Source organism: Mesocricetus auratus, unplaced genomic scaffold (assembly GCF_017639785.1).
Source record: "Mesocricetus auratus isolate SY011 unplaced genomic scaffold, BCM_Maur_2.0 Super-Scaffold_100028, whole genome shotgun sequence".
Taxonomy (NCBI): domain Eukaryota; kingdom Metazoa; phylum Chordata; class Mammalia; order Rodentia; family Cricetidae; genus Mesocricetus; species Mesocricetus auratus.
In genome coordinates this window covers 10,018,178-10,043,004 of record NW_024429209.1, presented here as the reverse complement: position 1 = coordinate 10,043,004, position 24,827 = coordinate 10,018,178, and the positions used below count along the sequence as shown (strand labels likewise).

Here is a 24,827-nt window from a genome sequence, read left to right as displayed (position 1 = left end):
GCCCTGGAAGGCGGACTATCCAGTGTGGGCGGGGAGTGGGCGGGACCTGCCGGGGCAGCCCGGTAAAAAAGAGCGTGGCGATCAGCCTTCTCTGAGAGCCCTCGGGAAGCGACCCCGCCACCGAGCCATCGCGGACCCGGAGAGCTTCAGCGGAGGGAGCAACACCGGGTGCACACTCGGCACCATGGCCCAGACGCCCGCTTTCAACAAGCCCAAAGTGAGCGCGGAGGGGCTCTGTCGCCCGGGTTCTGCCCCCGGGCTGCCCTAGGGTTTAGCCGGGCCCAGCCCTGGGAGTCTTCACCCTAGAAGCATAGAAGGACTCCCGCTGGCGTCCCCCCTCGGCCCAGGCCGGTGCTTGCTTCCGAGATGTCGAGTGAGAGACGATGTGGCAGGGAGAGTCCAGAACCTGAAGGTGCCTCTGGCCGGCCTTCGGGTTCGGCTGCTGCCCATGCCCTATCCACTCTGTGTCTCAGCCTCGCTGTCTGCCAAATGGGCACCCAGTGGGTGGGGTTGCGCAGGGGTGTGAGCCTGGGGGGGGGGACCTGATGTCTGAACCTCAGTAGAATGGGGCCCAGGGTCTCTAACTGTTAAATGCTCGGTGAATGGCTTTATACTTCAGTGTTGTGATTCCTTTGTGAGCACCAGGTAACTTGGGTTTGTGGATGCACCTGTGGGAACAATCTGTGATCCAAGCCAGAAAGGGAAGCAAGGAGGCAGCTGGGTGCTGGGGAGGAATTCCAATGCATCCTGGGCCTTTAGCCACAATGGGTTTGTTTGGGATCAGGTCGTGGCCCTTGACCCCAGTGGAGGACCCCTTGTCTCTGCCCACAAGCTGTGGTTTCTTGGAAACAACAAGAGTCAGGGAGAGTCCTGGTCCCTAAGGCCAGCTTTGCAGCCCTTACAGATTCTGTCCAGTGAGGCACTAGATCCAATAGTCAACCAGGCAAACTGAACTGGTCAGCAGAGTGAAGGACCGAGGACTCCTGGAGGGATCAGAGACAGCCTTAGACTTACCCCTCCAAGAAACAGATGTTGAGTGGTGATGGCAGACATGGCAAAGGCATTGGTAAGAATCCCGTGTGTATACTGTGCAACATATGTGTGCCTGGAGGGGGAGGGTGGAAGGGCAGGTGGGCCTGCTCTTCCTGCAGGGAACTCACTCTGCCCCTCCTGTCAGAGGCTAGAAGGGCAGGGCAGGTCTTCCCGCCCAACCCATGCCAGGCTCCCTGCACATCTTGTCTGGTGCCCGGCCCCCTCTTTCTTTTGGTGGTCTGAATTCTCTCCACCCTTGGTCTGGGGAACCGCCTCTCCTGACAGGAGTGATGGAAGCTAAAGATGAATGGCGGCCACACTTCGGTAGCACCTACCCTTTCGTAACAGCTCTGTGAGGAGTGCTAATATATTATGATCTCTGGTGATGTCACCTGGTTCATGGTGTTGGGTCATTTCCTCCCCAGCCTCAGACTCCACACCTGGGGAAAGGACTTCATAGGTCTACTAGCACCAGTGTCCAGAAGTTAGAAAGCAGTGCTTGAGCAGAAAGGTAACATGCTGACTGCTATGTCTGAGGTGTGACAGGTTTCACATCATGGTGAGTGAGGAACACGGCTGTAGCTAGCGGAAGTGGGAAGAAGTCACGGTGATGAGAGTCTGGGCAGCCTGTGTAACTTAGTTTCACCAGTGGAAGCTTACTGAGGAGCCAGCCTCCACACCATAACTGCACACAGCCAGTGCATCCTGGCAGTGATCTGCAACGTAGCCAGTGCCATCTCCATGTACAATTGCGGAAATGGGTGCAGAGAGCATCACTAGGAGATAGCCAAGTTGGGAGAAGAGCCCACATTGAGAGCTGGCTTCAAAAGCCCATCTCCTAAGCCAGGCACCATGGTGCACATCTGTAATTCCTAGCATTTGGAAGGCTGAGACGGGATGATTTTATGATTTATTTACTTATTTATTTATTTATTAGTTCCAGGCCTGAACTGTATAGCAAGACCTTGTTTTGGATGAGAAAACAAAACATAAAAGTCAGAAATTTCATGCCCCTGTCTCTCCTGGGTGGGGTGAGATGGTGACTCACCTGAGTCAGGGACCTTTGCTGGGCTCTTGGAGTAACCACCAGCTGGGAGACCAGAGAACAACCCTGGGTGTCAGTTTTCACCGTCCAGCATGAGATAGGGTCTCTTTGTTGTTCACCTCTGGAACACCAGACTAACTGCCCTGTGAGTTTCCAGGGATTCTCAGGTCTCTGCCTCACATTTCACAAGAGGAGTAGTGGGGATTGCAGACAATGAGGTGCCAGACCTGACTTTCCTGTGGGCTCTGTGGATTTGAACTCAGATTCACACACTTGTGTTGCAAGGTCTCTACTCACTGAGGCGTCTCCTCAGCCCTGCCTTCCAGACTTAGCTGTGCACTCAAAGTAACCTGCCTTTAACTGTGCAGGCTGTGACTGAGGAGCTTTGGGTTGGGTAGAGAAACTGTTGTCTTGACCCTAAACGGTGTAACACTGCTGGTCCACCAGTCTGCTTGGAGGTGCAGTAGCCTAGGCACCTGCTCCCTGCTCTTGAATGCTTGCTTGCTAAGTATTGCTGGACACTGAAGAAGGTAGGTGTGTGTGTGTGTGTGTGTGTGTGTGTGTGTGTGTGTGTGTACACCAGTGACCCTTATCACTTCGTACCCATTTGAAGCAGGGTTAGAAAAATCCCATGGCTCCCGTTTTATGTTAAAGGTCCACGCTGACCTCGTGCCTCTGACTGTGATGGAAGCTGAGGATCGTTGGAGTGGTCATGGGTACTGGGAACCTTTTGCAGCTTCATTCATAGAATCCTGAAGGACTAAACAGGCAGCCCTCAGCATCCCATTTGCAAGTGGAGTTGTCTGAGGACCAGAGAGGAAAAGGAGCTTGCTCATAGCTGTACTCTCTGAGCATCCCACATCGTAGACTTTGAGGGAACTGGTCCAGGCTGGGGAGGCTGTTTCCATGCCAGCCTTTCCTCCTGTGAAGGCTCATATGTAGCATGATCCCGGGGCACCTTTGCTGTCTCGCACTTGGATATGTGTGTGTTCTGTACTGAGTGCGGTTCTAGCTGCTTTGTACGAATTAAGTCATATTTTATTCACAGCAGCCTTCCGGGATAGGTCCTGTTACCTTCATTTACATAGGAGGAAACTGACTCAGAGAGGCAAAGGAACTCAAAGTAGCACAACCAGAAAGCAGCGTGCTGGGCTACGACTCAGACTGGCCTAGAACTGAAGTAGGTGCTATTAGCTGCATTACTAATTCTTATGTCAGTTTTCTTTTGTGGGGGAGAAAGGAGAAGCAGGATGTTACAGAGCAAGGACTTAGAATCAGTGCCTTGGTCTTGGCCTTCTGACAGACCAGGGTAGAACCCCTGCTCTCAGCAGCAACAAGTCCTCAGGGAAGCAGGCCCTGAAACTTAGCTTCCTTAATAAGCTGGGGCAGAGAAACCACTGTTATGGGGCCTTAGGGAAGCCTACACCCCTATGGTTTCTGCAACAGTGCTTGGCTCTAAAGTGTGTGCTTCCTTCCGGGGGTTACAGTGGGTGCTTCCTGGACTCTGGGTCGTCCTCGCTTCTTGTCTTGAGCAGGTGTACTTCTTTGGGTTCTTGGTGTCTTTCTGTTACCAGAGCCACCTGTTAAAAGGAAACTACCCCTGGGAAGAGAGTGTCTCACCCATTTAGATTCGTGTGACAGTTGTTGGGGAGGGGACAGATGGGGATTTGGTTTCATGGAAGTCTTTGTTTGACAGAGCAGAATGATGGACCAGAAAGAGGAAGGGGTCTGTGGTCACACAGGGAGGCAGGGAGGCCAGCCTGACTCCTGATTTCATATCCTGGGAGAGGACTGTTCACCTGCCTAGGTGTCCCGAGAGAGTCCTCTGGTGGCACCTCCTGGGATTGGGGAAGGCAGCACTATGGGATAGCCTTGGACAAGGGGACCCCAAAATGAAGTTGAATGCCATATTTATCATGGGCTAGGGGTGTGGGTTAGCCATGCCTCAGAGTAGCTGCAGAGTTAGATAGCACTGTGGGGGCCAGGGCCAGGCCTGCACGGCTGAGTTCTGCTCTCCCACTTAATTACTGGTGTTAAGTAACGTCACTGTGCTTCAGTTTTCCCTGTTATATGGGAATTAAACCTGTACCCATCTCACAGACACCAAGTGTGACCTGCTTAGTGTGAGCACACCACTGATAGCTCCTGTCTGTAGAGACCAACAGCAACATTGTTACGGATCATCCTGGTCATCCTGGTCCCATTTTCCTTTCCTCTGCCTAGCACCTTGCCTTGCAGATGCAAGGGACATATTGTGATTAAAAAGCTCCTAGCTTTAGGCTCAGAAAACTTCCTGGCTGTTGTGTTCATTTGTTTGTAATCCTGCTGTGACCTAAGGCAAGCTCCTCTCTGAGCCTCAGTCTTATCACCTGTAAAGTGGGTGTAAACGGACTGCATTCCTGAGTCCTAAGATGTCCCTCAGGTGGAGATGCTTCCCACTGGCTGGGGAACTTCTGGGGTGTCTCATGAATAGCAGTAGAGAACCCTGCCAGGCCCCAAGGCTGCAGGAAACACCCAAGGGCTGCTTGGCTCCTTTCAGCCTGTACCTTAGAGCTACAGGAGCCCAGAAAAGGTTGAGCTGAGCTTGGAGGACTTCCAGAAGGAGGTGAGACTGAGACAGTTCATTGGCCTGAGCCTACCTTATTTGCTGGTTTCATCTTAAAAGTCAGCCAGGAGGCAGTTGGGTATGAGGGGCTGGCCCCTGACCCCCGCTCCACCCAAGCCATTTGCCAGGATGAGGTAGGAAAGAAAGAGTTGGGCTGACAGTGGGTACCTGTAGCTCCTCTGGGTTCTGGCCATGGTGCTCAAGGCCAGGGCCTGGCTACTCTGCCTTCCTCCATCCTGGATTCTCTGCCAGATCTGCCATTGGTGACATTAAAACTGGACGAGGAGGGGAACCAATGACATTCAACAGATCCAGAGCACATTTTCTATGCCAGGTGCTATGCTAGGCACCTAAGACACAATAGAGTGGCATAGACCCGGAATGACAGCAGAGCGGGAGGCAGGTGCGGTGGCGCACACCTTTAACCCCAGAGCTTGGGAGGAGGGACAGGCACATCTCTGTGAGTTTGAGGCCAGCCTGGGTTACAGAGTGAGTTCCAGGACAGCTAGGGCTATGTAGAGAGACTCTGTCTCAAAAAATAAAAAAAAGAAAAGAGAGAGAGAGAGAGGGAGGGAGGGAGGGAAAGAGAGAGAAGGAATGGAAGAAAAAGGATTGTGTGTTTAGGCGTTTAGGTGTGTGGAGGCCTGGAGACACATTGTCCTACTGGGGCCAAGATTCAGACCCTTGTCCTGGTTCTGCCCACTGTCTCCAGCATGTCTTGTGACCTGAAAGCACCTCTCCGGACCTCACCTCTCTTGGTACTTCCTTAGTTCCTCATACACAGTAATTATCTGTCAGTTACTAAGCTGCTTCCTGTCCTCAGCAACCCTAGGAGGGCTTCCTGCCATTCTCCCAGATAATGGCCAACTATGAGCCAGTCTTGCAGAGTGACTGCAGAGAGAGGCGTGACACTCCTCTCCAGAGAGGTCAGGAGGCTGGACCGAGACTTGGCACCAGGGTCAGGATGGTGCCGTGGCCGTGAGCAAGGCTGGACTTAGGCAGAGGACTTGGGCCCTGACTTGGCTCCGCTGTCGGTCTGTGCAGCTCTAGGGAGGCCCTTAAACTACTCTGAGCTCCACTTCACAAATCCATTTATGCAGCAGCAACTGGATCTAATGGGAACCTTGCCTGGTGGTCACGAGAAAATGTGATGAAGGGTCTGAGGACAGCGGGAGCTCTGAGAGCCTTGGCTCTATTGCCATGGTTCGTCCTGGCTGTGGTGAGGCCGGCAGGACAGTGGTTAGGAGCTCAAGGGCAGACTTGGGTTCACTGACTGATTTCTGACTCTTTAGAGCAGTGGTTCTCAACCTTCCTGATGCTGCCACCCTTTAATACAGTTGCTCATGTTGTGGTGACCCCCCACCCATAAAATTATTGATGTTGCTCCTTCCTAACTAATTTTGCTACTACTATGAATCATAATGTAAATGTCTGATATGCAGGATATCTGGTATATGACCTCTGTGAAAGGGTTGCTCAACCTCCAAAGGGGTTGCAATCCACAGTTGAGAACTGCTTTACATACTTCTCTGAACCTCAGTTTCCTCTTGTGTAAAATGGGTTTGGAGTCGTTGCCTTTAGGTTGTAACATACACAGTAGACACTCAAATAGACTTAATTTACTCCCCAACTGCTCATTTTCCTGAATATGGCCAGGGGGACAGGGACCCCACCTCAGGCTCCAAATGTGTACCTCCATTGCCATCTGGGTTTATGGATTGGCTTTTCAGTAACAGTTTTCTGGAGCATTCAGTGGGCTACCTGTCTAGATTCTGAGCTGTCTGTGCAGACGGTCTATGTGTCTGTTCCCCACCAACCTGCTCCACGTGGCAGCTTCTGTGGGTCACGGTGGACAACTGGCCCCAGAGGTGCTGTCGGCCCCTCGTGGTTCTCTGAGACCCTCCTCAGGGAGTTGTATATTGGACTCCTGCTCACCAAGCACCTACTGTGTGTACAGCATGGTACACCCTGTACAGTAGCTGGCTCCTGTCTGGACCCATTAACAGTCTTCTGTTGAGGTTTACACCCAGCCTGCTCTCCACCCGGGAAGCTAGAGAATGCTTTTAAGAGTTGCCTCCCTATTGAAAATATTTCCGTTGAAAACCCATCTCTGTGAACAATTCCCAGCAGGCTTCCTGATTCCACCACATGCTAACCCCTTGGTCCTTCTTTCTCTGGCCTAATCTGTCCTGTGAGTCTCCTTTAGGTGGGCCTTCTGGACACGCTATCTTGTATCCCTTGGTGTCTGATTTTCTTCACCTTGAGTTTTCTGTGTCATTGTAGCCTGTGGTTCTAACCTCAGCAGAGCTCTTGTTCTGGTAAGTGGGACAGGACAGAGCAGCCTAAGACAGCGTGAACGCTTCTAGAGCTGGCTCGCTGGCTATCTGCCTGGAGCTTCCGGGAGCCTTTCTGCTCATGATGGTCTCCTGGGGGCTGGCAGGTGGGGCAGTCACATCCTGACAATTGTCACTGCAGCAGAGAGCACTGTGGAGGCATCTCGTGTTGACATGTAAGTGCATTCTGTGTGTTCTTGCAGACCTCTGGTTCCCACTGATGGAGACACAGAGACCAGAGAGACCCTGCCCTGACTCACTGTCTGATCCCCCTTCTCGTAGGCCAGGCTTTGTTTTGCCCCCTAGCCCTCCTCCCCCTTTTCAGTAATCTCCTTCATCAATCAGTGTCAAATGTGGCCAACTTGCTGCCACCCTAAAAGAACCGAGCTGCTGTGATCCACATCTACCTCTGCCCCGTCCTGGGCCGTGTGTCAGCCATTCACAAGTATGGTTGATAGGAGAATAATCAAAGCCTTTTCCACTTTCTCACTTGCATTTATCCATGACTCTCCCTATCTGGATTCTACCCTTGCTCAGGCCTCTAGCATGGGGCTCCGGGGCATTCTTCTCAGCCTTTACTGAATGTTCAGAAAACAAAACAAAGCAGAAACAGGGTTGAGTTTAAAAAAGTGATTACCAGCCTGCTCGAGGCTCTAGCTTCCATTGCCAGCATCCCCAAAATACAGAAGCACAGAGTCGCACCACTGTGCCTGAACCTACCCAGGGGACTGGGACACCAATGACTTCCCAAAACTACCTCAGTGTCCTGAAGGGTTCCTACAGCCCGAGACTCAGGGGCATCGTTGTGCCCTCCCTGCCTTGACCTCTGGCAGGGCCTGGCTGTATGAGATTCCCGGGGCAGTTGTAACGGGTGACCACATGCTAAGTGGCTTTAAAGCCACTAAACATCCTGGGCTCCATCACCAGCACTGAAAAGACAAAATAAAGGCAGTTACATCCACCCCAAGCCCACGCACTACAGTTCTGGAGGCCAGGAGTCTAAAAATCAAAGTGCCTGCAGGGTGATGCTCACCCTAAAAGCTCAGGGAATCAGCCCTTTGCTCTTCCAGTCTCTGCTAGTGTCAGGCATTCCAGGGTTATGGTCTCATGGATCTAATCTCTGCCTCTGTGGTCACACTGTTGCTTCTTGTCCTGAGTGTGAAAACACCTCTACCTATGCTTCTAGGAGGGGAGAGTGTTCGGGGCCCACCTAGAGAGTCCAGGATAAGCTTTCCCAAGACTGTGGATGATTCTGTGTATTACCATCTAGGATTGTGGGTGATTCCATGTGTTACCATCTAGGATTGTGGGTGATTCCATGTGTTACCATCTAGGATTGTGGGTGATTCCATGTTACTAGGATTGTGGGTGATCCCATGTTACTAGGATTGTGGGTGATCCCATGTTACTAGGATTGTGGGTGATCCCATGTTACCATCTAGGATTGTGGGTGATTCCATGTGTTACCATCTAGGATTGTGGGTGATTCCATGTGTTACCATCTAGGATTGTGGGTGATCCCATGTTACTAGGATTGTGGGTGATCCCATGTTACTAGGATTGTGGGTGATCCCATGTTACTAAGGATTGTGGGTGATCCCATGTTACTAGGATTGTGGGTGATCCCATGTTACTAGGATTGTGGGTGATCCCATGTTACCATCTAGGATTGTGGGTGATCCCATGTTACTAGGATTGTGGGTGATCCCATGTTACTAGGATTGTGGGTGATCCCATGTTACTAGGATTGTGGGTGATCCCATGTTACCATCTAGGATTGTGGGTGATCCCATGTTACTAGGATTGTGGGTGATCCCATGTTACTAGGATTGTGGGTGATCCCATGTTACTAGGATTGTGGGTGATCCCATGTTACTAGGATTGTGGGTGATCCCATGTTACTAGGATTGTGGGTGATCCCATGTTACTAGGATTGTGGGTGATCCCATGTTACTAGGATTGTGGGTGATCCCATGTTACTAGGATTGTGGGTGATCCCATGTTACCATCTAGGATTGTGGGTGATCCCATGTTACCATCTAGGATTGTGGGTGATCCCATGTTACTAGGATTGTGGGTGATCCCATGTTACTAGGATTGTGGGTGATCCCATGTTACCATCTAGGATTGTGGGTGATCCCATGTTACCATCTAGGATTGTGGGTGACCCCATGTTACCATCTAAGGTCCCCCTTATACTGGTTCTAGGGCTTGAGATGCAGGCAACTCTGGGGGCCCATGGTTGCCCCAGTGTTCCCACCCAGGGAGGTCACTGCTCCTCTGTATGCCGTGTCCTCCAGTCTCCTCCCATCTCTGGCCTCTATTCCCCAGGCTCTGCCTCCCCTGCACTAAGCGCTGGCTTAAACCAAGGCTTGGTGCCAGACCCCAGCCTTAAACTCTTGTCTGTGGCGGCCTCTCTCAGCCTCCCTCTCTTGCCAGCTTCACACCTTATGCTGGCCTCTCGGGGTGGTGCTGCCCTGGAGTCCCCACTCTCAGCATTTCCCTTCCTCCACACACCCCATTCCCCATCGCATACTGTTTTCATCGCCTGAAATGCTCTTCTGCCTGCCTCCTCACCTTCACTTGCCCGTTTAGTTCCTGTGCAGCCTTCAGCCCTTGGTCCAGATTTGCCGGGAGGCTGTTTGCTGCCTAGCTACGTTTGTGTGTTGCTGTCTTTCGTGGCACAGTTAATGTCTCCTGTGGGACCGTCTTGGTTTGTAAGTGTGTACTTATCCACATGCTCCTAGTTTGTCCCTTGCTGGACTGTGCATGCCAGAGGAACAAGACAAGACTTTGTCTCTTTTGCTTGCTTCTGTACTCCCAGCAAATGAAAACTCCTAAGTGCTGGATATGGTGGCTTCATGCTCATAATCCAAACACTGGGCAAGCAGATGCAGGGGGATTGCAGGTTTGAGGCCAGCCTGAGCTAATAATGAATCTCAGGCTAGCTTGGGCTATATAGTGAGATTCTTTCTCAGACAGCAATTTGAGAGATAAAGGATCAGGAAGACCAAGGGTTCAAGGTCGTTCTTGACTATCGAAGTGAATTGGGGGCTATATGAGACTGTTTTACAAAGACAAACACAGATGGCAGGATTTCAGCAATTGCTGTATACCTAGAGCTTCATGATGGACCACCCACGGGGTTCACGAAGACCTAGGGGAAAGGTGCGCTCTTCTGTCCATGTGACATGAGAACCCAGAGGCGCGATGAGGTATCTTTCTCCAGATTGCAAAGAAGTGAACCAGAGGCTGGCTCCCACTGTGTGTGTGAGATCCCTCCCAGTCACATGGCCCTGGCTTCTGGGTGGATAACACCCCACTCCACCTAGGGTAAGAAAATAAAGGCTCAGAGAGGTGCAGTCACTTGCTTTAGGCAACACAGCTCCATGGGTGTGGAGCTTCAAGGTTAACCAAGTGGGGTAGCCTTCTTCCAGGTGGATGGCCTTAGGAGTGCTGGTCACCCTGAGGCCTTGCCTGCTAGAGGCTTTGTCACCTCTGCTCACTGTTGCCCTGGGCCTGGCTTCTTCTGCTGGAAGCAGCCTCTGTGAGAGTGCCTGGCACTGTCCCTTGGGCCAGCAGTTCCCAGATGTTCCTCTTTCCTGCCAGGCCTGCCAACCTTCTTACCTAGGTCACCAGATTCCAGACATGACCACACCTCAGGAAATACCACTTCTGGGTCTCCCTTGGTCCAGGAAGTTTCCTCCGTGACTTGGACCGGGCAGATACAAAGTCCCTTAGGTCACTGGCTCCTGGCACCTGTTGTACCTGTTAACAGCTCATGGAAAACACCATCTCCCAGAGGCAGGGACTGCTTCCTTTGGGCCACACCTATCCAGTCACTATCTAAAGTCTTGGTCATAGTTTTTGTAGAAGACTGTCCTGTCCCATGCTGTTCAGTTGAAGCTTAGGCCCAAAGAGGTCAAACATCAGAGATCAGCCAGACAAGGGTAGAGCAGGAAGCCTAGACAGATGGACTCTCTCCAAAGCCCCTGCTTGTAGTCTTGCTTTGTGTACAAGGTGTCATACGTGGGACTGGGCAAATAAGGGATGATCACCAAAACCCTTTCTAGAGGATTAGAAAGACTTAGTTGCCAAATATATCGCCTGCTAAGGTAGGCTGGACTAGCACCTGTTTGTGACACCGAGCCTGATGTTCATATATTTGCATTTACTTTGCAGTGCTAGGGTTGGAGTGCAGGAACTTCCACATCCAAGTCTGTACTCTACCACAGAGCTGTACCCTCCACTGGAGTTCTGACTTTTATCACACACAGAGAGAGAGAGAGAGAGAGAGAGAGAGAGAGAGAGAGAGAGAGAGAGAGAGAGAGAGAGAGAGAGAGAGCGCACACGCACATTCAGGTGTGAGTGTGTGAGTGTATGTGTTTGCATGTGGAGGCCAGAGGTCAGTATCAGGTGTCATTCCTAAAGTGCCACCCACCTTATTTCTTGAGACATGTGCTCACGCAGGGCCCCGGGGGCTTACCGATTAGATTAAACTGGCTAGTGAGCCCCAGGGACCCTCCCATCTCCATCTCCCCTGCTCCGGAATCAAAAGTGTGGACAACCACACTTTTTTTATGTGGGTGCTGACTGAACCCAAGCAAGTCCTCATGCTTGTGCCATGGTCCTTTATAAACCGAGCTGTCTCCCCAAGTCCCAGAGCCTGGCTTTTGAGGTGTCTGCACTCGGCTATTCCTGCTCAACTCAAGAGGTGACTGAGTGAAGTGTCTGGGAGTAGCAGCTCTGGTGGGCCGGTGGCCGGCTCCCACTGGGCCCATGGTTGGCCTCGTGGTTCTGATGACAAGTTTGGGGATTGGATTGGGGTTAGAGTGATGATTCTGTAGCTCCCCAGCTGTGGCTGAGGCAAGGGCTGTGTCCCTGCTTCCTTTGCTTGCTATGTGACTTTGGACAAGGCATTTAGTATCCTGAGCTGTGAACTACATAGCACAAGCCTTGGCCGCCCCTGCCACCAACACGTACAGGTGAGCTTAGGCAAGAGCATTCGTGTAAACAGTTGAAGAGGTGTATTGACTAAGTGTCCAGGAAGAGGGGGCTTCTGAAGGGGTCCTCGGGCTCTGTGGTGCCTCATGCCCTTTCTCTGTCCCTTGCAGGTCGGGCTCTGTGGTGTCTCATGCCCTTTCTCTGTCCCTTGCAGGTCGGGCTCTGTGGTGTCTCATGCCCTTTCTCTGTCCCTTGCAGGTAGAGCTGCACGTCCACCTGGATGGAGCCATCAAGCTGGAAACCATCTTATACTATGGCAAGTAAGTCCACGGACAACCACAGTCCTCTCGAGGATTCAGTGCAATGTACAGCACTTCTTGGGGGCCCTGGAGATTCCCAGGACTCTGTCCGTCCCTTGTGGGAGTCAAGCCAGCCCCTGACAGAGGATGGCCATGTCCTGGGGTTTTTCCACTCCAGCCTCCACAGGTTGGAGGTGGGAGGCGCGCATCCTTCCTCCCGAGCTGTCAGGAAAAGTGAGCCCCCTGCCCCAGCATCCTCCACTCCTTTGCCATGAAGCACTCTGTGTATGCTGGAAGGACCCAGCTCTTCCCCACTGCCTCTGGTATCTAGCCTCAGCTCTTCCTCTGTCCCATGAGATGGCCTCCCCAGGCATCCAGGTGCCACTTGGGAATTTGTCTCCCAGCTCTAGAGCACAGCTCCCCATCCTCTGGGAGAGTTCTGCTAGGCATTCTCTCCTCCATGTTGTGCTTCCAGCAACCTTTTCCTGCCCTGGGATGTGGCTGCTGCTCAGCTATGTGACATAATAAGCACACAACCCCAGCTGCGCTACACTGAGCTAACTTAGTGACTCCTTCCCACAGCTTGGGGGGGGCAGTTTTCTTGTTCACCTCGTGTTACAGATGGGAAGATGGAGCCACGGAGGCCAAAGGCTTCCTCGTGAGCACAGGGCAGGGTTCCAAGGGTCTGACAGAGTCTGTTCTACTATCAACAACACAACCAGAGATTTCTGTAAAGTCAGGCCTGAAAAACAAGCAGCTCAGTGCATATTAGGATGCCCTATAAAGATCACTCCCAGATGTCACGATCAGCATCTGTGGTTCCAGTGTCGGGGGATGCCTCTGCCCTTTGGTCATTTGGGGCTGGTAGCTATTGCCACAGAGCCTTGCTGAGGTCATTTGGGTGGGACACTGGGTTCTAATGGGGCATTATTAAATGGTCAAAGAAGGCTCATTAGTCAGGTCAAGAAGGCATGAGCATCCTTGAGTGAAAGAGCAAGAAGTGGATATTGGGTGGGGTGACTGGAACAATTTTTCTAGTCTCAGTGAGCTCTGGGCGGGGATGGGGGGTGAAAGGGTGCCTTGGAGCCTTCAGGCAGCAGAGGCCCTGGCTTACAGTGCCCAAGCCAGTGACCCCTTCTCCGTCTTGGTGACTGTGTTGACAGCCATCTCTTCCTCCTCCAGCTCCTGGGTTTCTGCCCTTCATAGTGCCTCTTACCTCCTTCCCAGGCCCCTTCCCCACCCTGTGGCCTCTCTGTAAAGTATATGACCTCCCTCTAGTGCCATCATTGCATTACTCTGAGCCACCATTGTCCCTTCTCTTGTCTATCTGCAGTCTGTCTCCAGATGCCTACGATGGCCTCACCATTCTCTGGGCTTTAGGGTTGCAGTCTGACCACTGTCTCTGAACATAGTTAGCAGTGTGTCCCCCTGGAGGCTCTCACCATGGCTGTACATGGCCTTAGGAAGGTGACTTAGGTAGCCTGCTCAGCAGCAAGAAGCTTAACCTGGAGGGACCAGGGGGTACCGAGAACCTGCCTTATGGGCCAGGAGCACAGCAGGGGCAGGAGCATATTCCCAAGGTAAATTTTGGGGACCTGGGACTGGTGAGGATTCATGATACACAGGCTGGAGCACAGAGACCTAGGTGTTAACCTACTGGGAAACTACGGGGACTAGGGCTTATTTTATGGCTGTGCTGGGAATGGAACCTAGGGCTTCTGCATGCTGTGAAGCTGAAGTTTGAGCCCCTTTATATTCCCTTTTAAATACACACACACAGACACACAGACACACACACACACACACACACACGCACGCACGCACGCACACACACACACCAATAATAATAATAGTGGTGATAAAATAGGAGAAACCAAGGCCTAGAGGGACACTGTGCACTGGACCTAAGTCACAGCGGGTGGAGACAGCAGAAGGAAGAAGGGACACCAAGTTCACACCAGCTTTCTTCAGTCCACAGGGAGGCAGAGCTCCTGATGTAGGAAGCAGACTCCAAGGTGCTGGGATAGGAATGGGGCAGAGTCCTGAGCTGTGCTGGGTGGGGCAGTCTGCTATGACATGCCAGTCAGGAGGGCAGAGTGAGGTCCTGAGACCAGCTCCTGCCCTGGGAATTATGATACTGCACAACAGCTAGTGTGTCTGAGCATATGTCCAGGCATCTATGCCTACCCCTGGACCTGATGAGGAAGTCCTGGACTTGCCATGGTACTCACCCTGACATCAGCCAACCTGTTAGTCCCTTGACATGTATCGACTTGTCTCTGGCTATACCACCCAGAATGCATTTACTCTCAGAAGCCAAGCAGGGCTTGGCCTGGAGTACTTGGATGGGAAATGCCATGATTTGTTGTGGCTTCTGACTACAAGTCTTAGAAGACCTCTACTCTGTTCTCTGGGCCTTGGAGCTCAGTTTCCTTGTCTGTCCCAGGGGAGAAGCTAGATGGAAGGATCCCCTTATTTCTTGCCAGGACTACCAGTCTATTCCGTGCTGCCTTGGGAGGCCTGGCATCTCACATTTTGTTTTCATTTGTTTTTAAATGTAGTTTAAAAATTCATTTTATATGTCTGAGTGTTTTGCCTGCAAGTACGTATGAATGTGTAACACACGCATGCCTGATGCCTGCCAAGGATGCTGGAAGGCATCAGATCTCCTGGAATTGGAGTTATAGATGGTCTTAAACCTCTGTGTAGATCTTGGGAAGCAAACCAACGTCTTTTGCAAAAGCAGCCAGTGCTCTTGCCCACTAAGCCCTGGCTGCAGTCCCTCACCCTGTTTTATTTTCAGGAAGAGAGGCATCGCCCTCCCAGCAGATACAGTGGAAGGGTTGCGTGACATCATCGGCATGGACAAGCCCCTTTCGCTCCCGGGCTTCCTGGCCAAGTTTGATTACTACATGCCTGCTATCGCGTGAGTTGCTGCCTCCCGATCCTCTTGTCCCAGGGCAAACCCATCCCTGTAACCAAGACCAGACTGAGGCACCCTGAACCTCCAGCCTTGGTTCTTATCATGGTGTGCACCTGCCAATCTCTCCTGCACCTTTGGACTCCTAATCTCTTACCCCATTCAGAGACAGAGGAGTCTCTGCTGAAGCCCTGTGCTGGTTGGGCTATGGGATGTCTTGTTCAGAACTCACTGCCCTTTAACACCTAATATCCCGAGACCCATGCCACCATCACAGATCTCAGAGAAAGAGCCCTTGGTCAAGAAAAGACACAGGTGCAGAGCAGGGTAGCGCCTGAGTCAGGTTCCCCACACCCCAGTCTACAGCTTTGGAGGGCAGGCCAGGCCAAGCACTGGAGTGGGAAATGGAGATGGAGTTGGGTTGTTCTTTGATGTCTTGTGTCACTGCTTGAATGAGGATCATTACAAGTCTCTGAAAAGGCCCACGAATTGTCATTGGAGAGTATCAGACAGAGAAAGGACTCAGACTCTGAAAACCTAGCCCAGCCTTCTGACCCAAATTTACCAGCTTCTCTCCGTGTCCCTCAGAGCGAACATCAAAGCCCACATGCCAGGTGCACACGCCAGGTGCACAGGCCCTACAATTTTGAGCCCTTACTTTCGGCAGACGCTGACTCCTCCCCTACCCTGGGGACTAACATACCCCAGCCTCAGGTCCTCCGTCTTTGTTCTCTCTGCCTGGAGTGCTTTTCTCTAGAAGCCCATGGGTTACCTTTTGCACATATCTTCCGTGTGCCTTCTCGGTGAAGCCTTGCTGACCGTGTTGTAGCATTCCACACCACTTCCTGGTTTATCTGTATCCATAGTGCTCCGTCTGATGGACTGTGTTTGACCTTTACCTGGCTCTCCTGTCAGAAGGTAACCAAAAGGCAGGGATCCTACCTCCTGTTCGTGTGTACTAAGGGTCTGGGTCTGGCATGAGGGCTCAGTGGGATCCTAGTTCCTGTTCACTGTGTATAAGGGTCTGGGTCTGGCATGAGTGTTCAGTATGCACTTGAAGAATGAGTGGAACCACAGCTATGGGAGAGCTGTGGGGTCTGGAGCTGGGAAAGGCAGAGAGTAAGCCCCTCCCTATGCAAGAGCTGAGACCCAGTTCCTCTGCCATCCATCGAACCTCCTCCCAGGAGTGACCCATTTCCCCAGAGCCGGGCCCTTTCTTCTCACTCGGGGACCATTGGGGCACTTGCTAGCCTTCCCTTGCTCATTCCCCCTGCTCTGGAGGAAGTCCTAACTAGGACAGTCCATTAGCATTTGACCAGTGCTCACAGAGGCCCTCATGGGCTACTTTGTGCCTTGCTGGAGGAGGCCACGCTCGTCAGCAGCAACTAATACACTTTACAGCATCCAGCTGATCACTTCTTGGCCCTTTGGCGAGATCAAGTGTAACATTTGCCCAATCCAAGTGCTGGTCTAGGTAAGGTTTCTGCTGTTTCGGACATTTGTCCTCACAATAACCCTTTGATATAAGTATCAGAGAGGGCAACTGACTAGCCCAGGATTACACAGACTATGTAAGTCCATGACTAAATAGCATTTGTCCATTCCAGAGTCTTGGATTCAGCCCTCTGTGTCCTTTTATCTTCCCTTCCAGCCTTACATCCATCGATTCAACAAATATTTGGCTACTGTGTCCTAGCCCTTTCCTTGGATGAAGTGCCACAGCCATGACAAGAGAGAGGAAGGGAGATGGGAAATAGCACTTTAAAAAAGCATGTAATGTCTAATGTCAAGTGGTGATCAGGTCATGGAGAAAGGATACCCAGAGAGAAGGTTGTCTGAGGAGGCCTGGGCAGGGTCTTCAGGTGGCATTAGGTGGAAGCAGGCAGGATGCTGGGGCAAGCGAGGCATCCTGAGATGGAGGGACAAGCTTGATGGTCCTCGGCCAGAGGACGAATGTGAAGTACAAGATGCTAGGGAAGCTGGTGGCTGCCATTGGGGCTGGCATGGAGTCAGCTCTTTCTACACAATTGGAAGTCATGGGGGTGGGAGGATGCTAGGAACAAGCCCCACGGTTGAGCCACACCCTTAGGCCCTCACTTTTCCTTTTAGGTTGGGGAAGGGCAATCAGAGGACAACTTTCAGGGGTCTGTGCCCTCCTTCCGCCCTGGGCAGCCTGGCAGTCAGGCTTGATAGCAAGCACCTTTTCCTACAGAGCCATCTCACTGGCCCTCCTGGTTTCCATTTCACTGCTGTGGGGAGAACGGAGCTCGGGGCAAACATGAAGACACGCCCACTAGAGGCAGCCAGTCACCCAAGGGTGAGGGAGAAGAATGAGTTTGTAGTTCAGAGGCCACAACCCAGGGCCTTGCCAAGTGGCTTGGGTCCTCTCTGCAGGTGCCCAAGTGATGAGAGCTAGGTTGGACCTGAGGAGGGTTGCAGGCACCTGTTTACTACTGGAGCTCCCAAGGAGCTGAGGAAAGTTGTTGCCAACCTGTCTTTTTCCCTTCCCAGGGGCTCCAGGGAGGCCATCAAAAGGATTGCCTATGAGTTTGTGGAGATGAAGGCGAATGAGGGTGTGGTCTATGTGGAAGTACGCTACAGCCCACACCTGCTGGCAAACTCCAAAGTGGACCCAATCCCCTGGAACCAGACCGAGTGAGTGGCAATGTTGGAGGGGGCTGGCATTGCCCAGCCAAGAAGAGAGGATGGAGTGCTAAGAGCCCTGGCCTTGGCCTGGTCCATGGCGTCAGTCGGAAGAGGCATGATCCGTATCCCTCTGCTTGTGGCTATATGTCTGCCTTAAGTGAAATGTTTGGCTAGCTGCCCATGACTCTGTCTGGCTCAGCCAGTGACTTCTAGAGGCTCTGCTCAATGAATGAGTCTGGCCCATTCCTGTCTTCTGGTCTGGACCTCTTGCATGTTAAAATATCTTGAAGCTCCCTTGCTTCTTCCCTCTGAATCAAGATCCTGATACATGTAGAAAGTGGCAGTTCAACAGGCCCAAATTTAGTTCCCTCTCCATCTAGTAACAGGGAGGGCTGACATCCCCACGCCATGACCCGGAAGTGCTAAGACAGCTCTAAGGAAGGAGGCCACAACCCAGGGGCTTGCAATCATGTCCATGTGTCTCCTTGGAGGACATAATTCAGGGGCAAGGCTGCTCCTCTTGCTCTAGTTCCATGACTGCCCATGGCCTTCCCTTGGCCTGAAGTCCTCCCTCCTCCTCTCCCCACACAGAGGGGACGTCACCCCTGATGACGTTGTGGATCTTGTGAACCAAGGCCTACAGGAGGGAGAACAAGCATTCGGGGTCAAGGCCCGGTCCATACTGTGCTGTATGCGTCATCAACCCAGTGAGTATCATTATGTCCTCCCTGGCCTAGCCACAGGGCTGGACTTGCTCTATCCCAGAATCCCCTACCCATGTGTCCAGAGCTTTCTAGACATCAGTGAACTCTCAGCAGCTCTGGTGAGTCTCCTTAACAGGGCATCTAGGTCTTCACAGTCACATGACTGACAGGAAGCTCACAGCCAAAGGAAACTGAACAATAGGGAAACATCTAAGACCACAGGACTCTGTGGTTTGGCCCGGTCCTATCTGAGCCAAAGCCTCTTGCATAGGTCATGTCTCTGGGGTGTCTGAGATTCCTCCTCTGTTAACGACATTGGCCAAACATCTAGGGCTCAAGCTTCAGCCTGCAGAACCCATTTCATGACCCCAGGCAAGTCACATCACCCCTCTTGAGCCCTCACACCTCCCCCAGGGATGGTCACCCTCACTTCGTGCCTGTACCCTAAGAATTGTTGGAAACCAAAGCCAAGAGCTGATGTGAGGTTGCAGGGTTTGCTACAATAGGGCATGGCCTGTATGTCTCTTCTCTAACCCTCGATGCAGCCTGGGGTTCAGACTCAGTCATCAGGCTTATGGTTTTAGCCACTGAGTTGTCTCGTAAGCTCACATCATAATAACTTTATAGGGCTCTTAATATAAAAGTGCGTGATTCGTTAGCAATGAACTATCATTCCTGAGTTATATTATGGGCTAAATATTAGATTTTCTGCATGGAGAGAAGCCTGCCGTGGGTGTTGATAAGTACTGAGGGAGCAGCCTCTGCCTCAGCAGACCCTCGCCATGTGCGGTGGTGGTGGTACTCCTCTGGGAAAGGGGACTGTGAGACACAGTAGTCAGGATCTGAAGACAAGACGCTGCATCTTATGTCTTCTCTGGACTCAGATGAGGGATTAGAACAGCCGGTGGGACAGCTGGGCAGCCCTACTCCCATACTGTTTGAGGACGTTCCATTGAACCTCTCTCCCAGACTGGTCCCTTGAGGTGTTGGAGCTGTGTAAGAAGTACCATCAGAGGACAGTGGTGGGGATTGACCTGGCTGGCGATGAGACCATTGAAGGAAGCAGCCTCTTCCCAGGCCATGTGCAAGCCTATGAGGTGGGCCTGAGAAAGGGAAAGATGGGCCTGGGGGAGCTTGGATGGTGAGCTTGGAGCCTCCTGAGTGCCCAAGTATGTCTTGGTTGGGGATAGGGACTCAGAACAAGGGGTAAACAAAAGTCCCTGTGTGGTGATGGGAGAGCTGTTTGAGTCTGCCTGTCTGTGATTTGCTGTGTGACCTTGGACGGAACTGCTGCTTCTCTGTCTGTGATTTGCTGTGTGACCTTGAACGGAACTGCTGCTTCTCTGGGCCCCATTTCTTGGTTCTCCCTTCACCCCTATAATAGGCCGTGGTCACATTAACCTGGCTTTCTCGCACTCCAGGGTGCTTTAGGATACTAGACAATGTGTTTAAACCCTTCACGTAGTATCCGTGCACAGGAGATAAAGAGTAACGATTGCTTCCACTGTGTTCATGACTTGGGAAACCAGGCCACACAGTCCCATGTACTTAGTAAAGTAGACTAGCCTGACTCTGAGGACATCCACTAAAGCTTAGACCCCCAAGTGTGGCAAAGACAGTGCTTTCTGGGAACCTCTCAGAGCTACCCCTGACCTGTTTCTTCCCCTTCCAGGGGGCCGTGAAAAGTGGCATTCACCGCACCGTCCACGCTGGGGAGGTAGGCTCTGCTGAGGTTGTACAACAGGTAAGGAACAAGGGACCCTGGGCCTCTTCTTCCTGGTTCCGATACCGCTCCTGGACTTACCTCCTCTCTGTTTCTCCACAGGCTGTGGATGTACTCAAGACAAACAGGGTTGGACATGGCTACCACACACTGGAGGACCAGGCCCTCTATACAAGGCTACTACAAGAAAACATGCACTTTGAGGTGAGGCGCTGTCTCTGGCTACCCCATGCCTATTGGACAGAGGTGGGAGAACAGGCAGGCTGAGTGGGAGTGGTCAGATGGTGGAGGTTTCAAGGGCTTGAAGCACGGGTGTCCTTGCAAAGCTGGCTAGGATGGTGCCACAGGAGGTGGCTCAGCCCCTCTGGGTATGGCCTGAGGCCCACTGTGCCAGCCACACACCTGCCCCTTGCAGGTCTGCCCCTGGTCCAGCTATCTCACAGGCGCCTGGGATCCCAAAACGGAGCATGCAGTTGTTCGGTGAGATCTGGTTCCTGGAACCCGTTTGGGTTTGGTTTTCTTCCGAAAAGGGGAGGGAATGTAGGAATGGGTACCTGGTCATCCTGGTTCTTAGTAACGAAGTCATGTTGGCTGGTTGGAAACAGGTGTGCAGACCCAGCTGTGGTCCCCACCTACTAAGTGGTAGAGCTGGGGTCCCATAGTTCATCAGCCACAGCAGAATGCCTCCTCCCAAGAGAAGCTTCTACATCCTTGACACCCAACTCTGTCTCCTGGGCTGTGGGCAGATGAGCCTCTCTCTGTGTCTGGGTGTTTACTGTTTTTGGTGCTGTTGGGCACTCCCCTGAAAGCCAGCTTGAAGCTTTTCCCTAGAATGTCTGTCTTCCATACTACCTGGCTCCCATCAGCAACTAAGAACAAGGCCTTCCTGGGCTGTGACCAGGCCTTCATCAGAGGCTCATGAGGACAGAGCTGCCTTCTCCTAAGGCAGGATACAGATGGCAAGAACTTGGGCTGACTAGGGATAGGCCAGCACTGGTCTATCAGCCAAGCTTACACAGATGGAAGGCTTGTGCTCTGATGACAAGTTAGGCTTCCTGAGTACATGGGGGACACCAAATGGCAGCTCTTGGAGGCACATGGGTCTACAGCACACTGGCTAAAGGTTCAAAGCGGCTATTCAAATACAGAGGTTGAAGAACAAAGACTCTAGGAGACGGTGGATGAAGAGGACTAAGGAGAGAACCCATAACAGTGACATTAACGGACAGGCAGAAACAGACAGAAGGAAAGTCAAAAGCATGGTGTCAAGGACAAGGAAGACAAATGAGTGGCCAAGAGTGCTTGCTGTCCAAGCGCGAGGACCAGGGCTCAGATTCCTAGCACCCACATAAAAGCCAGGCATGGCCGGGCACACCTGTGACCTCACGACTAGGGAGGAGAGTGGATACGGGAGATTGTTGGAGCTTGCTGGCCTCAAAATAGTAAGCTTCATGCTCAGGGAGAGACCCTGGTCCCAAAGAATAAAGCGGGAGAGGAAGACAGCCACCATCTCCCTCTAGCTCTGCACACCCACAAACATGGGCAAACATACAAACAAAACAGAAACAAAATTTTTAAATACTTTTTTTTAAAGTGTGGTGTCAGAATGAATGGTGCTTTCTGGGACTGGTAAGATGGCTCAGGATGTGAAGGTACTTGTGCTCCAAAGCATGATAACCCAATAGCCTATATGGAAGAAGCAGAAAAATGACCCACACAAATTGTCCTTTGACCTCCAAACATACACCATGACATGCACACCCACACCATCAATAAATAGAAATTTTAGAGGTGTTGGATACTGGACTGGAAAGATGGCTCAGAGGATAAGGGCACTGGTTGCTCTTACAGCAGTCCTGAATTCCATTTCCAGCAACCATATGGTGGCTCACAACCATCTGTAATGAGATCTGGTGCCCTCTTCTGGACTGCAGGCATACATGCAGGCAGGACACTGTACATTATAAATCTTAAAAAAAAAACAAGCAAAAAGCCGGGCAGTGGTGGCACACGCCTTTAATCTCAGCACTCAGGAGACAGAGGCAGGCGGATCTCTGTGAGTTCGAGACCAGCCTGGCCTACAAGAGCTGGTTCCAGGACTGCCTCCAAAACCACAGAGAAACCCTGAATCGAAAAACCAAAAAAAAAAAAAAAAAAAAAAAAAAAAGGTGTTGAATACTGCTATCCAAGCAAATAGGTTGTATCAAGCTCAACAAGATGGTGGACACGGTTGTTACATGAAGTCCGTGATGTGTTGAAGAGCCATATGGCAAGGAACTGTAGCCTCACTAGGAGAGGGTGGCAGGGTGCCAACCACACTTCCAGTACTGAGAAGAGGAAGCCTATAGGGCATGGTAGTTCGGGTACTGTTGCTTTCCTGCTCTCCAAACGGCCCTCCTCCCTGGCTGTCACTTCAGGTCATTCCTCTGCCTTTGCCTCAGGATTGGCAGGGCAGCTTTCCATCAGCTCCTGGGCTTTCTAAGTGTCCTCCTTGGTACCATAATGCAACCCTTCGTTTTGTCTAAAAGTTGTGTAAAGATTGAAGCGGGGAGAGGTGCAGCGATGGTTCTTGGAATAAAGGGGCTCTTTTCTCCCCGCTGGCTGCTCCCCCCAGCTTCAAGAAAGACCAGGCCAACTACTCACTCAACACAGATGACCCTCTCATCTTTAAGTCCACCCTGGACACTGACTACCAGATGACCAAACGGGACATGGGCTTTACTGAGGAAGAATTCAAGCGACTGGTGAGTGTGAGCTGTGGCCCTGACACTTGGCCCAGGTGTCTGTGTGAGGACTGCCTGGAACCTCTGGAGGCCCACAGTGGGTTGGCCAAGCTGAGCCTAGCACCAAAAGCCTTTCACAGAGATGCTTTGGCACTGGAATCCCAGCTGAGGAACCAGGTGGCTTAGCCTTTGTTTGGGTTGGTCCCTCTCCCCAGAAAGGTGTGTCTGGCTGTGGAAATTTTTGTGCCATTAGGCTGCTCCTAGGCTGAGACCTTGGTCTTGGGTTCTGATATTCTGAGTGAATCCCTGAAGGTCCTCTGCCCCACATCTAACCTCCTCACATCCACAGAGTATGGGGGACCATGGTCCCTGCTACAGCTCATGCTGTCCTGTGGCTCAATACAAGGCTCTTTCCCTGGCTCACACGATGCCACTCCCTTCCTTGCTCTTCGACTCCATTTTTTTTCCTCCTAGAACATCAATGCAGCGAAGTCGAGCTTCCTCCCTGAGGAAGAGAAGAAGGAGGTTCTGGAACAGCTCTATAAAGCATACCAATGGCCACCAAAGGCTGAAGGTACATGGCACAGCAACTGTCTCATCCCTGCCCTCTTTGACCTTATGTGTGCCTTGTAGCAGAAATCCTTGGGGGACCATATACCTCTGCTGGGGCACAGTAACAACCCCATCCTGACCCTCCTTGACTTTGTGTGTGGCTGGCACAAGTCCTTTGGGGATCAACGCTGAGAATAAGTGAGGACTGCCTGGCTTCTGGGCACAGTTGTCAGTCAGCCTCTTGCCAGGGTGACTGTTTCCTGAGCCGCTATCTGGACAGGCTTTCCGAAGACCATTCCCAACCATCAGAGCAACCTGGGTGTGACCTGAACAAGTCCACCCAGTCCTAGTTCCATGAGTCCCTTCATTTCTGTACATGGCCTTGGCAAACCACACATTCCCTTGCTTGCAGCCTGTCTTGCTATCTATGGAAGGAAGTCACTCTCTGGGCCTGGAATTCTGGGATTATCCAATGCCTTGTGTGTTTACAAGTGGTCTGACCTTTCTACTTCTCTGACTTGACCAGCAGGGCAAGTCCCCTGAAGATGACAAGGCCACTTCTCTGAGCCTCAGCCTGCGGATGGAATCTGCACAACTCTGTGACACTCTTACCTTCATTCCTTTCCGACCTTGGACTGGCCAAGTCTGTTCTCTGATGAGGTGTTCTGGCTAGGGCCCAGGGGCCTTGCCAATTGTGGGTATGAATCGGGAACCTTCCTTTAAGGCTAAAAATCTGGTGTTCAATAAAGCAGCTGGTGACTGATACCCTGTAGCACATGGTGAATGTGGTTGTGGGGCTGCTGGCTGGGGTGGGTAAGAAGGAAGAGCTCTGGGGCCCCACACTGGACCCTGGGCTGGGAGGAGCCAGGACCTTCCCAACAGAAGTGACATTTTTCCAGAGGCGTTTGAGCACATGCTCCTGAACTCTTGGCTTCTTTAATCAGAGTCCTTTGCAGTTATTTTTATTATTTTAAAGGCTTATTCATTTTTATGTAAATGGGTGTTTTGCCTACATGTATGTATGTGCATAATGTGTGTGTCTGGTGCCAGAGGAGGTCAGAAGAGGGTGTCGTATCCCCTGGACCTAGGGTTTAGATAGCTGTAAGGTTCCATGCGTGCATGTGTATTTCAGAGGGCACCTTGTGAATGCTGGTTCTCTCCTTCCACCGTATCAGGGACTGAACTCGGGTGTCAGGCTTGGCAGCAAGTTCCTTTACACAGAGCCAAGCCACAGGCCCCCTTTCAGGTTTTGTTGTAGCCGTGGGCTGTGTGAGAAAGAGGTGAGGAACGGCTCATCAGAT

At 51.8% G+C, this 24,827-nt stretch overlaps 1 protein-coding gene and 1 long non-coding RNA gene across 3 annotated transcripts; one reads left to right on the top strand and one right to left on the bottom strand.

The window, feature by feature from the left end:
- The first annotated feature begins 66 nt into the window (after window positions 1-66).
- Window positions 67-24,291, top strand: Ada (adenosine deaminase). 2 transcript variants are annotated; one of them, XM_040733102.1, is made up of 12 exons: window positions 67-217; window positions 12,218-12,279; window positions 15,062-15,184; window positions 17,690-17,833; window positions 18,416-18,531; window positions 19,498-19,625; window positions 20,201-20,272; window positions 20,354-20,455; window positions 20,667-20,731; window positions 22,866-22,995; window positions 23,449-23,548; window positions 24,056-24,291. In XM_040733102.1, the coding sequence occupies exons 1-12, from the start codon at window positions 185-187 to the stop codon at window positions 24,067-24,069; spliced, it is 1,089 nt and encodes a 362-aa protein (XP_040589036.1). In that variant the 5' UTR covers window positions 67-184; the 3' UTR covers window positions 24,070-24,291. The 2 variants fall into 2 exon arrangements, with proteins under 2 accessions (XP_040589036.1, XP_040589035.1); XM_040733101.1 differs by having other exon boundaries at window positions 24,053-24,291.
- Window positions 10,033-16,018, bottom strand: LOC121134593. The gene is made up of 2 exons (XR_005871697.1): window positions 15,951-16,018; window positions 10,033-10,343 (listed from the first exon to the last, which is right to left on the bottom strand). It is a non-coding gene; the product is annotated as an uncharacterized LOC121134593 (long non-coding RNA).
- Window positions 24,292-24,827: the final 536 nt, after the last annotated feature.

What these genes read in the sequence shown, in the direction of transcription:
- Ada (XM_040733101.1), top strand. Translation starts at nt 185, where the DNA reads ATGGCCCAGACGCCCGCTTTCAACAAGCCCAAA. An exon ending in CTGCTGAGGTTGTACAACAG is followed by an intron (nt 20,273 to 20,353) that starts GTAAGGAACAAG and finishes GTTTCTCCACAG; the next exon opens with GCTGTGGATGTACTCAAGAC. An exon ending in ACGGAGCATGCAGTTGTTCG is followed by an intron (nt 20,732 to 22,865) that starts GTGAGATCTGGT and finishes TGCTCCCCCCAG; the next exon opens with CTTCAAGAAAGACCAGGCCA.